We start from the raw sequence: 15,445 nt of genomic DNA on the forward strand, positions 1-15,445 counted from the left end.
CGGACAAGCCTGGCCTCGGCACGGGAGGACACTTTCAAAGGCTGTCCAGGCCGTGGAAGGCTAACAGTAGTTCCATAAGCCTTCCACTTACGGATGATGCTCCCAACAGTGGAGACAGGTAGGCCCAACTCCTTGGAAAGGGTTTTGTACCCCTTGCAAGCCTTGTGACCCTCCACAATCTTGTCTCTGATGGCCTTGGAATGCTCCTTTGTCTTTCCCATGTTGACCATGTCTGAGTGCTGTTCACAAGTTTGGGGAGGCTCTTAAATAGTCAGAAAAGGCTGGCAAAAGAGATCTTTAATCCACACATGTGAAGCTCATTATTCTTGGTGCCTGAACTACTTCTTAATACTTTAGGGGGACCAAACAGAATTCTTGTGGTTTGAGGGGTTGAATAATAAATGACACTCTGAATTAACTTTTAACGTTTAAAAAAAAAAAAAAAAAAAAAAAATTTGCTGCAGTGCATTTCCCACTTCCAGGCTGATCTACAGTACAAATGTCACAATGCCAAGTTAATTCCGCATGTGTCAACCAGCTAAATCTGCAGGGGGTTGAATACTACTTGTAGGCACTGTGTGTGTGTATATATATATATATATATATATATATATATATATATATAATGTGTATGTGTATATATATATATATATAATTAGCTATTGAACCGTTCTGTGCCCGGGTGGCAAGCATTTTTATTGGTATATTGTCTCCCATGCTGGTATGTGCTGCCCCCATCCTGGTATTTATGCTTCCCCCATCCTGTCTCCACCATTCTATCCTGGTATGCATGGCACCCCTCACCCCCAATCCTGGTATGCATGGCACCCCTCACCCCCAATCCTGGTATGCATGGTACCCCTCACCCCCTATCCTGGTATGCATGGTACCCCATCCCTCATCCCTTTCCTGGTATGTATGGTACCCCTCATCCCTATCCTGGTATGCTTGGCACCCCATCCCTCATCCTGGTATGCATGGTACCCCTCATCACCCAATCCTGGTATGTGTGGCCCCCTCACCCCCAAATCCTGGTATGTATGGCACCCCTCATCCCTTTCACTCTGCACACATACTAAAAAATAAACACTTATACTCGCCTTTCTTCCCAGTGCTCCAGCGCTGCTGTCTCCTGTTCTGCCGGAGGCCGGGGGGGAGGAGTGCGGCGCCGGAGTACGCTCATGCCCATACCGTGCTGTCCGGCGCCATTTTGCTGAAGACACACTGCACATGTGTCTTCAATAAAATGGCGCCGGATTGCGCATGCGATGATTCCGACACCTCACTCCTGCCCCGGTCTCCGGCCAAGGGAGGCACCGCGGCAACACTCCTCCCGGCCAGGTAAGTATGACACCGGTAATCGCGGTATGCATTCAGTGTCTATGCATACCGTGATCTTCGGCGCCTTACACTCCTCTTACCTGTAACGGCTCCATCCGTGCTTCTGTCTGGAGCCAGACTGCGCAGACGTGCATGCATCTCCCGTTATATATATATATGTATATGTATATGTGTGTGTGTGTGTATGTATGTGTGTGTGTGTGTATATATACGTATGTATATGTATATATATATATATATATATATATATATATATACACACACATATGTGTGTGTGTATATCTCTATCTTTTTTTTTTTTTAATTGGGAGTCCCACCAAGTTATACCCCATCCATCTGAACCCCAGTGATCTCTAGGTCTGTGCTGTAGAACCTCATGAACGTGGCTCTGCACCCCGATGTTGATTGTAGTGGAGGTGTATATGCTTGCTCAGCCTCCGCTTCCAAAGTATCTGGGCAGAAAAAAATGGGACAGAGAGGGAGCACTACTTGAGCGCAATAAATAAAATCAATTTCTAAGAGAAATGAAATATGTATATGCTTACCTGAGCTGGTTCCAATTCAGACTCTCAACGGGGATCTTCATTCACCCTTACGGGAGCACCTCCAAGATTTTTATCTTTCATTCAGCCTCGGCTTCAATCAGTATCTGTAGGAATACCAGAGGAAGCAGAGTGCTGTACTCCAAATTTCTCCAAAAGTCCCATTGACAGTGAATGGAGTGGAAACCGAGCATGCGCATCTCCTTTCCCTTTTGAAAGGGGCTGCCGAGCCCCATTCTCTGGTTTCATAGCCCTGATCTTGTTATGACTGCAGGTCTCAACAGTCCATCCCCCATAATCAGCAATCCTACAAATAGGCTATAATGTGTTTTTTGGGAATAACTCTTTAAGAATGGGTGCAGATTGTAATAATGTGGCACAGCCCCATGATATCGCACTGAACTCCTGCATCTCCTTACCTTCACTTCAGTAGATAATTTACTTGGGCTCCTGGTCTCATACCTGGGGCTTTACCGGCCTTAGCGTTTGACATTGCATACTTTGATTACTAAGAAAATTTCACTGCAAAGTCACTACTTATGGTACTTCTGCTCCTTCTATATTTCTTGTTTATTTCTAATAATGCCAGAAATATGTAACCTCGTATACCATAAAAATAAAACACTTGCTGATATGCCATGGTTGTATTTTCTATGATATATTTCAATTAGACCATCTGTCCTGTACAGCAGCTGACTTATGTTAGGAATGCTTAAAGCATGTAGCATGTAGTACCACAGTTGTTCATCAGCAACTTGCATACCTACAGTTTTGATTAAGGATCTAACCTACATGAGACTTTTAAGCTGTGGTTCATGGACACATATACAGGTGCATCTCACTAAATTATAATTTCATCAAGAAGTTAATTTATTTCAGTTCTTCAATACAAAAAGTGAAACTCATATTATATAGAGTCATTACAAACAGAGTGATCTATTTCAAGTTTTTATTTCTGTTAATGTTGATAATTATGGCTTACAGCCAATGAAAACACAAAAGTCATTATCTCAGTAAATTATAATAATTAACAAAAAACACCAGAAAAGGCTTCCTACACGTTTAAAAAGGTCCCTTAGTCTGTTTCAATAGGCTCAACAATCATGGGGAAGACTGCTGACTTGACAGATGCCAGAAGGCTGTCACTGACACACTCCACAAGGTCCCAGAGTTCCAATTTTCATTGGCTGTAAGCCATAATCATCAACATTTAACAGAAATAAACACTTGAAATAGATCACTCTGTTTTTAATGACTCTATGTAATATATGAGTTCACTTTTTGTATTGAAGAACTGAAATAAATTAACTTTTTGATGATATTCTAATTTAGTGATGCACCTGTATTACTCTCTTTGAGTATCGTGGTTGGCCATGGCAATTTTACTGTCCCTCATGAAGAAGCTCCTGACCATGCCTGAAGGTCAGATGGGACCGATATCAAATATGTAGGGTCATTCTAAAAATGGTTTTTATCTCCTGGAATCTGAGAGCACCTTCTTTTACTATGTACTTCGTGCTAACCAAGATAATGATTTCTAACCAAATGTGTAGTGCCAATTACGAAAATCTAGTGGATAAAAGTAATGGTCCAATGTTGTAATTTTTTTTAGGTTGGGCTTCTGTGAAATATTTGCCCCCATTTTTTTTCCAAAATATAAACTTTAATTCTCTGTAGGCCGGATTCACAAGAGTATATTTTATGGTCCATATACGGACTGCAATGCCAAAACTAACCGCATGTCTCCAGACCGTAACTTACAGCCTCATATGTGCCTATGAAGCTCTGGATTGGGAGACTAGCAATTAGTCTGGACATTGTGGTCTGTATATTATTATTATTACTATTTAACGTCTTTCAGCTCGAAGTCGAGCTATGTCGACTTGGTGGATGAATGATCTGTAGGATCTTCTCCGTTGTTATTTTGATTGTATCAAGCCATTGAGTTGCTAGTCTTCCTCTTCGCCTTGTTCAGTAAATTACTTTCTTGTGGACCTAGACTCTAGAAACTTCTCAGATCTTTACTTTCTAATGTGTTTTCTTGTATACCCATCATACTGGACTTGTGTACCATACACCATATAAATAATAGTTATGGTGGGATGCATCTATGCAATCCTGTGTGCACCAGCATGATAGATCTGTTTTAATTTCGGTTCTGTTAACCCTATGCTAAATCTTGATCATTCATTTATAATTCTGGATATCTTGACGTGGTTGATGTGCGGACAGATATGTATTGTGGATGTTTCTATGCAAGGACTTTTTAATGATTAACTATGGAGAACTTTTGAAGTAGTTTGATGTTATTATTGTGATGTTTTGGAACATCAGGAGTTGAACATATCAGATCAAATACGACCCCTTAAGGTTTACCTGATAAGAGTTGGAGAAATCATTAAGTCAGACAGGAGTCTTGTACTCCCACAAGGGTAATGAAAGCTGAATCAAAGGCATTGCATTATTCAATACTGCAAAGTTGAAAGAAAAAGGAACTTTTTCACTTATTAAAGATCATTGAACCAGAGCTGTGGCGATCATCCTGGATGTAGAAAGTTGACACATCCCGAAGACTCTTTTCTTCCGTCTTGTGTTCATCTCATTTTCTTTTTCTCTTGAATGTCTGACTTGATATTTATGATTTTTCATATTCAAGGTTCAGTCAAAAATTGCTGCAAGCTGTTTTACAATTACGTACACACAATTCTTGGCCAGTGTGGGCTAGTTAGTTTCTAGGAGTTACTGTTATTATAGAGAGGACGAGAACACAAGATAACATTTTAACATTAATTCGGCTCCTTTAATGAATTGCTTTTTGTGGCATTGTCCATTTCTTGACCTCTTCATGTGCATTATGAGGACTAACGTGCATGATAGCTGGGAACACAGTGTCCCATTTCTATACAATGATCAGCTTTTCTTAAGTTGAAGGTAAGGAGTCAATTGACAATTTAATACATTATGCAGTAGTCGCTCGTCTTTGTAATGAATTATTCTTAATTGTGAGAACACCTGTAAAGTCGAGACATGTGTATGAGTAAAAGATCTTTGTTTTTAATGAGTCTATTTGCAAACATAATTATGTAAAAAAATGATTTAATCTAGCTTCCAATAAAGCAAAATTTCTATAGTGTGACAAATATACCTTACATTACAGGCGTACTAGTAGGGCTATAAAAGGAAACCCTCTGGGAGCAAATATATATAGCTTACATAGATGTAAAATTGAGATCACCATTGGTTACAAAAATGATGACCATAATAAAAAAATGAAGTCATTTAGTCATATCATTGGAAAGTATAGCGTTTCTCTAATGTGGACCATCTAGTTGATGTTAACCAGGTGAGGAGGAATAAGCCTAGATCGGAACCAGTCAGTACAGGGCTTTCAAAAAGAAATAGAGGGAAGGAAGTTCTAAATGACGGGGATATCGGAGAGAGGCGCAAAGAGATCAATCCTCAGGCATCCATACATATTGGATTAACTTCAGCCAAACCTTCCGATAATGGGCAGGCTCAGCCTACATTCTCTGTATGGGGTCCTCTGATGGATGATATCTGGGTAGTTAAGGATGCTGCATGTCTGACTTTGGACTGCCGATCTTCTTCTTGGCGAGAAATGCCATCGCCAAAGCTGTTTTGGTGGTGGCTTTCTTGTAGACAACACAGACGCTAAACAAAGAAAGCACTGCTGTTGCTGGCTGAACCATCGTTCAGCTGACCACTATATATTGTGCTCATAAAAAAGCTGCTGAAATGGGTTGAGGAGGCAGCTGGTCTTTCAAACTACTGACTAAATAACAGATGGGAGGAGTATCAAAGGGAGTGTAACTATTATATTCTGCCCAAAGTGTCTAGATCTGATCAAACTTGTTCACCTTGTCATTCAACAGGGCAGTAATCTGGTCTTGAACCAAGTATCTTGATATTAGTCTCTTCACCAACCCCTGGATTTTTCAAGCATAAATAAGTGTGTATAGTGGCAAAAAAATGAAGGAGATAGGGGTTCAAGCATGGCTAGGATTACTCAAGATATGTTAAATGCGTCTTCTCAAGATTGTTACCTATAATGGGGTTTTCTTTGGGTGTATGTATAGCGTTTTTATTAAGAATTTCTGACAATTCATAATGTCGTTTTTCCCCATGTGGCATGTTAAGCACATTGCTTTTTACCGAACAATTCACAACTCCCACCCTTGAGAAAAATTACATAGAAATGCAAACATCCCTTTTCCACAAGCATCTGTCTTGGTTTTTTATGTCTCATTGTCTTGGCTCATCCTAAGCTATCTTGTTAGTAGTCAATCTATAAACTATTCCATGCAATAAGTATGCTAAAGAAACTGAATAAAACTTAGAATATGCAATATCTAACTAGATAGAATGTGAATAGAGATATTCACAATGGTGCAGTAGGAAAAAACATGAGAAACTGGTACCTTACAGGTCTTCAGTAGATCCTCTTATTTTACTTCTCTACAGGGGCCTTGGTAAGCTAGGAATTTGTGCTTTTACTCGAGCCCGAAATGAAGCAGCAGGAGTCCAAACAACTACCAAATCCATAAATTCACACTGTGCTTTATCCTTGTTTTTGCTTCAATTCCCTGTTCACACCGCCGTTTTACAGGATCCGTCACTGATCTTTTTTCATGAATTTTTGCAGAATTTTGGGACAATGAGTGTGCCTTTACTTTAAAAGCACTCTTTCCACCTAACTTGACAAGAATTTGTGGCTTCACTGGGAGGGGGCAGAAAAGGTATAACACCATTGCCGGCGTCCCTACACGGCGCCACTCCCTTCCCCCAGCAGGGATGCTGAATTACTCCCCTAGCCGCTTCCCGGCTCCTGTGTCTCGGGACCTGCTCACCCCATGCTGGTCTCCTGGCAGTGCGCTTAGGGCAGTACCTGAACCTGCAACCTCTCCAGTGATACCTGTACCTGAAACTGCACCTGCGGTACCTGAACCTGAGACCGCTCTGGCAGTACCTGAACCTGAAACCGCTCTTGCAGTACCTGAACCTGAAACCGCTCTTGCAGTACCTGAACCAGGATCCGTGCTTAAGACCCGCATTGTCTATACCAGCACTAGTGTCGGTTCCATCTGAACCTGCTCCAATATCTGTTCCTTCAGAATCCGGTCCTACCTTGGACTCTGCGTCCGTGTCTACTGTCCTGACCCTTGGAGTCCGCTGCTGCGGTATCGGGATCTGTCCTCGATTGGCACCTGTTGTCCACCTGTGGCCCAAGTCTTACCCCACCATCAAGGGCTCTAGTGAAAATCCATGTGTTCGCTTAGTTATGCCTTTCCAGACTCTCCCCGGTCCGTGGCGCAGTGGGTCCACGATCCACCAGTGTGACAAAAGGAGGATGACTGACGACGCACCAATGTGCTCAAAAATTTTTCTAAACATAAGCCATCCAAAAAGTATTACATATATCTAGAGATACATCAATTTTATCATCCAGTATGTACTACTGTAATAAATTTGCCGCCTTACCTATGTGACTGTCTAGTCTCAATTTACAATGTGATACCCCACAGATTTCCCATTCAAATTTTCCTGGTCTAAATTCTGCAGCATATTACAGAAACCGCAAAAGGGGTAAGATTTTATTAAATCTCATCCACAAGCTACAAAAAAAATGGTAAATTGACCTGCGGTGCAGATTTTCAGTCCACAGCATGTCAATTTATGGTACAGATTTGACCTTTTCTTTCCTATTACATTTTTTGCCACTGGAAATATCCACAGCACATCATTTCCCATTGAATTTACCCTGAATCTATTCTTTTATCTATTGAATTTGTGTAGCATCTTAGTTGGAACTTTCTCGAGTCGCTCACTCATTTCACTACCAACTTCCAAATTAGCCCTAACTTCTAAAATTAATGTATGACATGAATCTTCGATTATGATTGCTTCCTATTGCGTTCAGCTTTGCTATAAAGAATAAAATTCACGAAAATAAACCACACTCAAATGGAATGTTTTAATCTTTAAGTAGTATTGATATTTTTGACATTTACAAATAGTCGCCATAATAAGTAAAAAATATTGATTTAATTTAGCGTTCTTACTTGGAACGTCTACCTTGACTAATCCTGGAAAAGTTTCGAGTACAACTTGTTATATTTTTTACAATTTTATTTTTCATTTATTGATTTTCTAATATTAAGATACCAGTGACTATAGACTTTGACTGTAAAATTGAGACTTATATAAAAAAAAAAAAAAAAAAAAAGCACAAAAGGACCTGCAAGGTTTAACTTCCAATATAATATGAAGGCAGGAGAGCAAGAGGAGCTGAGCAGATTAATATATAGTTTTGCGAGAAAACATTCAGTATATCTTGTCTATATTTTTTTATTTAAGCCCCTGCTCAGTCTGGGCTTCGTAGTCCTTTGGGCGGTGCTACGTACGATTTCTCTTTGTACTGTTGTACTGGACCGCCCACTGGACTCCTAAGTGCAAAATGAGCAGGAATTTAAATGACTATTGTATCATTTCTACGTAATCTTTTTCCGCAAAACAGTATATCAATCCTGCTTATTTGTGGAATCCTCTGCACATGTTTTATGTACAGAACTGTCATGGCTGAAAGTGTTGGTACCCTTGAAATTGTTCCAGTAAATTAAGTATTTCTCCCAGAAAATTATTGCAATTACACATGTTTTGTTGCACACATATTTATTTCCATTGTGTATTAGAACCACACAAAAAAAAGAGAAAAAAAGGCAAATTGGACAAAATTTCACACACAACCCCAAAAATGAGCTGGATAAAATTGTTGGCACCTTTCCAAAATTGTGGGTAAACAACTTGGTTTAAGGCATGTGATGCTCGTTCAAACTCACCTGTGGCAAGTAACAGGTGTGGGAAACATGAAAATCATTTTCTGGAACAATTTCAAGGGTGCCAACACTTTCAGCCATGACTTTATATACTGTATATTTGTTCCACTTTGCTGGGCGTTACTTGTATGTTAAATGACGGTGTTAAGCTGCCATCTAACTATTGTTTAGGGAAAGCATTATATCCTAAAGTGTTGGAATTTGACAAATAATTGGTGGCATGGGAAACGTATATGGGTATAGTGTAGAAACCATATTGAAAATGTGTAACCCATAATTTTATTACATGGATTACATGGACCACAAAGAACACAGTGTGATTTTTCCAATTTTGTATTTCCTTTGAAGATGCATTTGCAAGGCTTTTATATGTAGCAACTAGTAACGCATTGGATGGTTTTATAAAAAGAGGTATGAGTAACACTTTTTTTTATTTATCCTTTCTTCTTTTTTTTTCCTCTTTAACCCATAGGTTGCTATTTGAGTCCCACAACCCTTGCCTTACTTGGGAAGTTGTCTGTCAGCGCAGCCTTCAATGTGGTTTACATTTATACGTCTGAACTTTATCCTACAGTAGTAAGGTAAATTGTGTTTGTGGGGCAGTATATTGAACCTTCTCTTTGTAATGCATGGGCACATTTAGTATAATTTTCTATTACAGTAGTGTTCAATATAATAGCAGTCCAATATGGCTAACCAGATTAATCACTGTTTTTGGTATAAATTATATTCCCACATGTCAAACAATTTACCAGTTGGTGCAGTAGATTCTAAGAAAACCAACAGACTCAGCATTCATGATCTGCATGTTTTTGAGTCTGTGTATTTGAATAATTAATTGTACGGGGTGTGTTCTCATTAATTGAACTCCGCACTGCTATTATTTTGGTCAATCATTCTGTGAAGAAACAGGTGTGAATCAGGTGGCCCTTATTTAAGGGTGAAGCCAGCACATGTTGTACATGCATTTCTCCTTGAAAGCCTGATAAATATGGGTCGTTCGAAACATTGTTCAGAAGAACAGCGTACTTTGATTAAAAAGTTGATTGGAGAGGGTAAAACTTCTAAAGAAGTACAGACAATGATCTGCTACATCAGCTACAATGATCTCCAATGCTTTAAAATGGAAAGCAAAACCAGAGAAGACGTGGAAGAAAACGGAAGACTACCATTCGAATGGATCGAAGAATAGCCAGAATGGCAAAGGCTCAGCTAAAGACCAGCTCCAGGATGATCAAACAAGTTACCTGTGAGTACTGTGACAGTTAGAAGACGCCTGTGTGAAGGTAGTCTCTTAGCTAGAAGTCCCCGCAAAGTCCCAATGTTAAAAAAAAAAAAAAAAAAAAAAAAAGACACTGAAGCAGATACAATTTGCCGAAGAGCACATCAACGGGCCTAAAGAGAAATGGAGAAACATTTTGTGTACTGATGAAAGTAAAATTGTTCTTTTTGGGTCCAAGAGACGCAGACAGTTTGTCAGACGACCCACGAATTCTGCATTCAAGCCACATTACACTCTGAAAACAGTGAAGCATGGTGGTGCAAGCATCATGATATGGGCATGTTTCTCGTACCCTGGGTCTGAACCTATTTACCACATGCCAAGCATCATGGACCAGTTTGCATATATTAAAATACTTGAATAGGTCATGTTGCCTTATGCTAAAGAGGATATTCCCTTGAAATGGGTTTCAACAAGACAACTACCCTAAACACACCAGTAAATGAGCAAAATCTTGGCTCCAGTCCAACAAAATTAAATTGAGGTTATGGAGTGGCCAGCCCAATCCCTGGACCTTAATCCCATAGAACACTTGTGGGGTGACATCAAAAATGCAGTTTCTGAGGCAAAGCCATCAAATGCAAAAAAATTGTGTGATGTAGTCAAAGCATCGTGGGCTGGAATAACAGCTGTAAGGCGGCAGTGTTCACACCGTGCAGTAACTGAGGCAGTTACCCAAGCAAGTCCAACATAATCTCTTTTACCCGTTAGTGCTGAATAAAAGCAGCAAGTCCTCCGGTTCGCAGCCGGGTTAACATAAGTCCATAACAAAGGTTGCCATGGGCAACGGCCGCGCCGGGCCGCTCAGAGCCTGACGGGTGCAGAGCCTTCCCAGGCATGGGTTCAGCTAAACACAGGTCCGCCAAGCTTTCCTGCTATGTTCCTAGCAGGTCCCAACACTGAACAACACTAATCCTTAATGCAGGGTTTTTAAAGGACCTGTGGCAAGAGCAACTGTAAAACCCGGGTTGGAGGGAGGAGACCGCCCCACTGCCTTCCTGTAGCTTCTCCAAGAAATGAAGGCCCTGCCGGGTTTTACTAATCTGCCTTAGCCAGATAGCCTGACCAGGTCAATGCTCACCTTCATTCCTGCATTGCAGCCACAGGTGTGTGTGTGACTGCAATGCACTTCCATGGGTTTAATAGGTCTCTGTACACATTCTGGGGGATATATACCGTCACTCGTATACGATCCCGGTCACTGCTTCACATATCCCCCCCTCTGTTCAAACTTGTGGGGTTGAACATTTGTCACCATACAGGGTTCCCGGGACAGGGCATCCTCTTTTGCCTGCGACTTCCCAGGGCAATGTTCTGCAGAGAAACTGAAATTTTGCAGTGACAGAAACCACCTGGTGACTCGCGCATTCCTCTCCTTGGCGTTCCTCATCCATACCAAGGGTGAGTGGTCCGTCACCAAGCGGAACTGACGCCCGAGTAAATAATAACGTAGCGATTCCTAGTCCCACTTAATAGCCAAACACTTTCTCTACCACGCTATAGTTTTTTTCTCCCGGGATAAGTTTTCTACTCAAGTAGGTGACCGGGTGCTCTTCACCATTCACTTTTTGTGACAATACCGCCCCTAGGCCTACCTCCGAGGCATCTGTCTGTACAATGAAGGTTTCCTTGAAGTTGGGGCTGACGAGGACCGGCTGTCCACACAGGGCCAATTTCATGGACTGAAAGGCTTCTTCTGCCTGAGGGTTCCACCGAACCATTACCGATTTATTTATTTATTTATTTATTTATTTTACCCTTTCAAGAGATCGGTCAGGGCCGCCGTTCTCCCAACAAAATTAGGTATAAACCGGCAGTAATACCCAAGGATGCCAACGAACGCCCTCACCTGCTTTGTACTTGACGGTTTAGGCCAGTTTTTTATGGCCTCAACTTTATTGATTTGGGGGTTGATAACTCCTTGGCCAATCACATACCCCAAATATTGGGCTTCCTCAAGCTCTATCGCACATTTTTTTGGGTTTGCCGTTAACCCCGCGGCTCTGAGAGAATCCAGCACCGCTTGTACCTGGGATAGGTGCGTATGCCAGTCGGTGCTAAAGATGATAATATCCTCTAGATACGCGGACGCGTATTCCTGATGAGGCTTGAGCACTATGTCCATCAACCTCTGGAATGTAGCCGGAGCCCCATGTAGCCCAAAAGGTAAGACCACATAATGATATAGACCCTCCGGAGTTATGAAGGCGGTCTTTTCCTTTGCCGATTCCGTGAGAGGTATCTGCCAGTAACCCTTGGTGAGATTGAGCGTGGTAAAGTACTGGGCCTGCCCCAGTGTCTCAATCCGCTCATCCACCCTGGGCATTGGATATAGGTCAAATTTCGACACTTCATTTAATTTCCGGAAATCGTTACAGAAGCGTAACGATCCGTCTGGTTTCGGAATCAGTACGATGGGGCTAGCCCTCTCACTCTGTGATTCCTCGATGACGCCTAACTGGAGCATTTGTTTTACCTCAGCCGTGATGGCTTGCCTCCGGGCTTCGGGTACCCGGTACGGTCTCATTCGTAACCTTACCCCAGGTTCGATGACAATATGATGTTGGAGAACCGTAGTCCTACCTGGTAGCTCTGAGAACACGTCGGTATTCTGCTGCACCAGTATCCCGTTGCTGCTGTTTAGTGAGAGCATCACTTATCCTGACCTCTCCCCCGGATACATCCCTGGCTGAAGGTAGAGAACTCTCTGGCGGCATGCCCGAAGTGACGTCTGTAACTAAACACTCTCGATCTTTCCAAGGTTTTAGCAGGTTTACATGACAAAGCCGCTCCGGTTTCCTCCTTCCGGGCTGATACACCTGGTAATTTACCTCCCCCACCTTTTCTCGAACCTCATATGGCCCTTGCAACTTGGCCATGAGCTTACTGTGGGTACCAGTACTAACACCCGATCCCCCTTGTTAAAAGACCTGACTGTTGCTCTTTTATTACATGTACGCTTCAGGGCATCTAACAGATGTTCTTTCACTATTGGTATAACCGCCACGATCTGGTCCTGCATACTAGCCACGTGTTCAATTATACTCCTATGTGGAGTCGGCTCTTGTTCCCACGTCTCTTTGGCTACGTCCAACAGACCCCTAGGGTGTCTGCCGTACAATAACTCAAAGGGAGAGAACCCTGTGGAAGCCTGGGGTACTTCACGGACGGCAAACATCAAATAGGGTAGCAACATGTCCCAAACCCTTCCGTCCTTAGAAACCACCTTTTTTAGCATGGACTTGAGGGTTTTATTGAACCGTTCTACTAGCCCGTCGGTTTGAGGGTGGTATACCGAGGTGCGAAATTGTTTTATTTTTAGCAGTTTGCACAGTTCCCTCTTCACCTTGGACATAAAAGGGGTCCCTTGATCCGTCAGGATCTCCTTAGATAGCCCAAGGCGACAGAACATGACAAACAGCTTCCGTGCAATCAGTTTTGCCGAGGTGTAGCGTAGCGGTACAGCCTCCGGGTACCGTGTAGCATAGTTGACGACCACAAGTATATGTTGGTGGCCACAAGCGGATTTTACAATGGGCCCTATCAAGTCCATTGCAATCCGTTCAAAAGGTACCTCTATTACTGGCAGAGGTACCAATGGGCTACGGAAACTGGCGGTGGGTGTGGTCAGTTGACATTCGGGGCAGGATTCGCAGTACTTTTGGAGCTCCGCGTATATCCCAGGCCAAAAGAACTGCTGCAAGATACGTTCTTGCTTCTTTTTAACTCCTAAGTGTCCACCCAGCAGGTGTGTGTGTGTGCCTTCACCAGAACCGCCCGACGGTATGACTGAGGTACCACTAACTGTTCCACGACCTCGTCCCTGATTTTGTCTACCCTATAGAGCAACTCACCATTGACTACCATGCATGGAACTACAGTATCTGCATCGGGCTGTTGAGCTACACCATTTACCTCTAACACCCTTTCCCGCGCCCGAGTCAAGGTGGGATCCTGTAACTGAGCTGTCCCAAACATGTCCCGGGACACTTCCAGCTGGGGGGTCGATGGGGTCTCCTTGACCTCTCCTGCCAGCACCTCTATCGGGGTCACACTTTGTCCCTAGGTTGGACACCCCTACGGCAGGTACCCCTGACTCGGGTTTGTCAGGTACAGTGCCTGTAACAAATTTTACCGGGGGAAAATGGATTATGTTTTTCCACAGAGTCCAGAACAGGGGCAAGCCTCTTCCCAACACAGTCCCATAGGGAAGAGCTTTTACCACCCCCACCACATGTTTTATATCGCCACATGGCGTGGACAAAACTATCTCTGTGGTTGGGTACTCTCGGAGGTCCCCATGGATACACACAACCCCGACTGTCCGTCCACTGGGGCTGTCTCCTGCCACCAGCGACCCATGTGCCAAAGTCACTAGGCTCCCCGAGTCTAGGAGGGCCTCCGTGGGGTACCCATTAACCAGTACCTGGCACAGTTGGAGTTCACTGTATGAGGGGTCGGCACTCGCAGTGCAGACTGTCTGGGCGTACTTTGACACCCGTCGGTTATACCCATAGTCCATGGGCTCTGTAGTCAGTGGGCAGTTAGCAACCACATGTCCCGGCCCCTGACACCACCAGCACCTAATGGTGGGGGTACTGTTAGTTCTTATGACCGTTTGGGAGGGAACTGGTCTCCTGCTACTCTCACTCCGGGGTACCCCTTCAGCACTGGTACGGTGCTGACTGTCCTCATCAGAGGACGCGACCCCTTTCCCAGTTCCTGGGTTGGCAGGGATCGGCGTGACAGCCGCGAGGGGGCAGAGTCCCGGATAAAGTCCTAAGTGGCCGAGTAGCGCTCGATCAGGCTGATCACCTGGTCGAGGGTGCCGGGGTCCCCTTTCCCCACCCAACGTTGGATAGCCGCCAGCAGAGTCCTCACCAGCTGGTCGACCACCACCCTCTCTACCATCTGGGCTGGAGTCAAAGACTCAGGCTGGAGCCACCTCTTGACCAGCTGCAAAAGGTCATAAGCCTGAGGCCGGGCGGGTCGGGTCTCTACAAAGGTCCATGAAAATACGCGCTGAGCCCTCACGTACGTATTGACCCCCAGCTGGGCAGGGATCTCACCTTTGAGCCTCTGGTAGTCCTGGGTGTCCTCCCGATTGAGGTTGAAGTAAGCCTTCTAGGCATCGCCGACCAAAAACGGAGCCACCACTTCTGCACACTGGCCGGCTGGTAAGTTTTCCCGCTTGACCGTGCGTAATGTAGATGGTCAGGAAGGCTTCCACGTCGTCCTCTGTCCCCATCTTCCTCAACGCTGAGAGAACCTTATCCTGGGCCTCTCGACGTTCTGGGTTCGGCATTGTGGCTGTTTCCCGCCGGGCAGCAATCTGTTGTAGCATGCTGCTGATTATGCTGCTGTTCCCGCTCCTTCTGTTGCCGCTGAGAGGGTGAGTACCAACTGTTTTAACAGCTCCTCCATTT

General features: G+C 43.7%; 1 protein-coding gene across 2 annotated transcripts in view; it reads left to right on the top strand.

Annotated features, from left to right (window-relative positions):
* LOC141273561 (solute carrier family 22 member 15-like) overlaps window positions 1–15,445 on the top strand; it is a 270,371-nt gene that overhangs the window by 132,794 nt on the left and 122,132 nt on the right. For both annotated transcript variants that reach the window (XM_073685577.1, XM_073685576.1), the window contains exon 9: window positions 9,210–9,318. In XM_073685577.1, coding sequence (XP_073541678.1) covers window positions 9,210–9,318 — 109 coding nt within the window. The remainder of the gene's footprint in view (window positions 1–9,209; window positions 9,319–15,445) is intronic.

Source organism: Phyllobates terribilis, unplaced genomic scaffold (assembly GCF_046119375.1).
Source record: "Phyllobates terribilis strain yellow unplaced genomic scaffold, ASM4611937v1 Scaffold_5__5_contigs__length_657084704, whole genome shotgun sequence".
In the NCBI taxonomy this organism is placed as follows: domain Eukaryota; kingdom Metazoa; phylum Chordata; class Amphibia; order Anura; family Dendrobatidae; genus Phyllobates; species Phyllobates terribilis.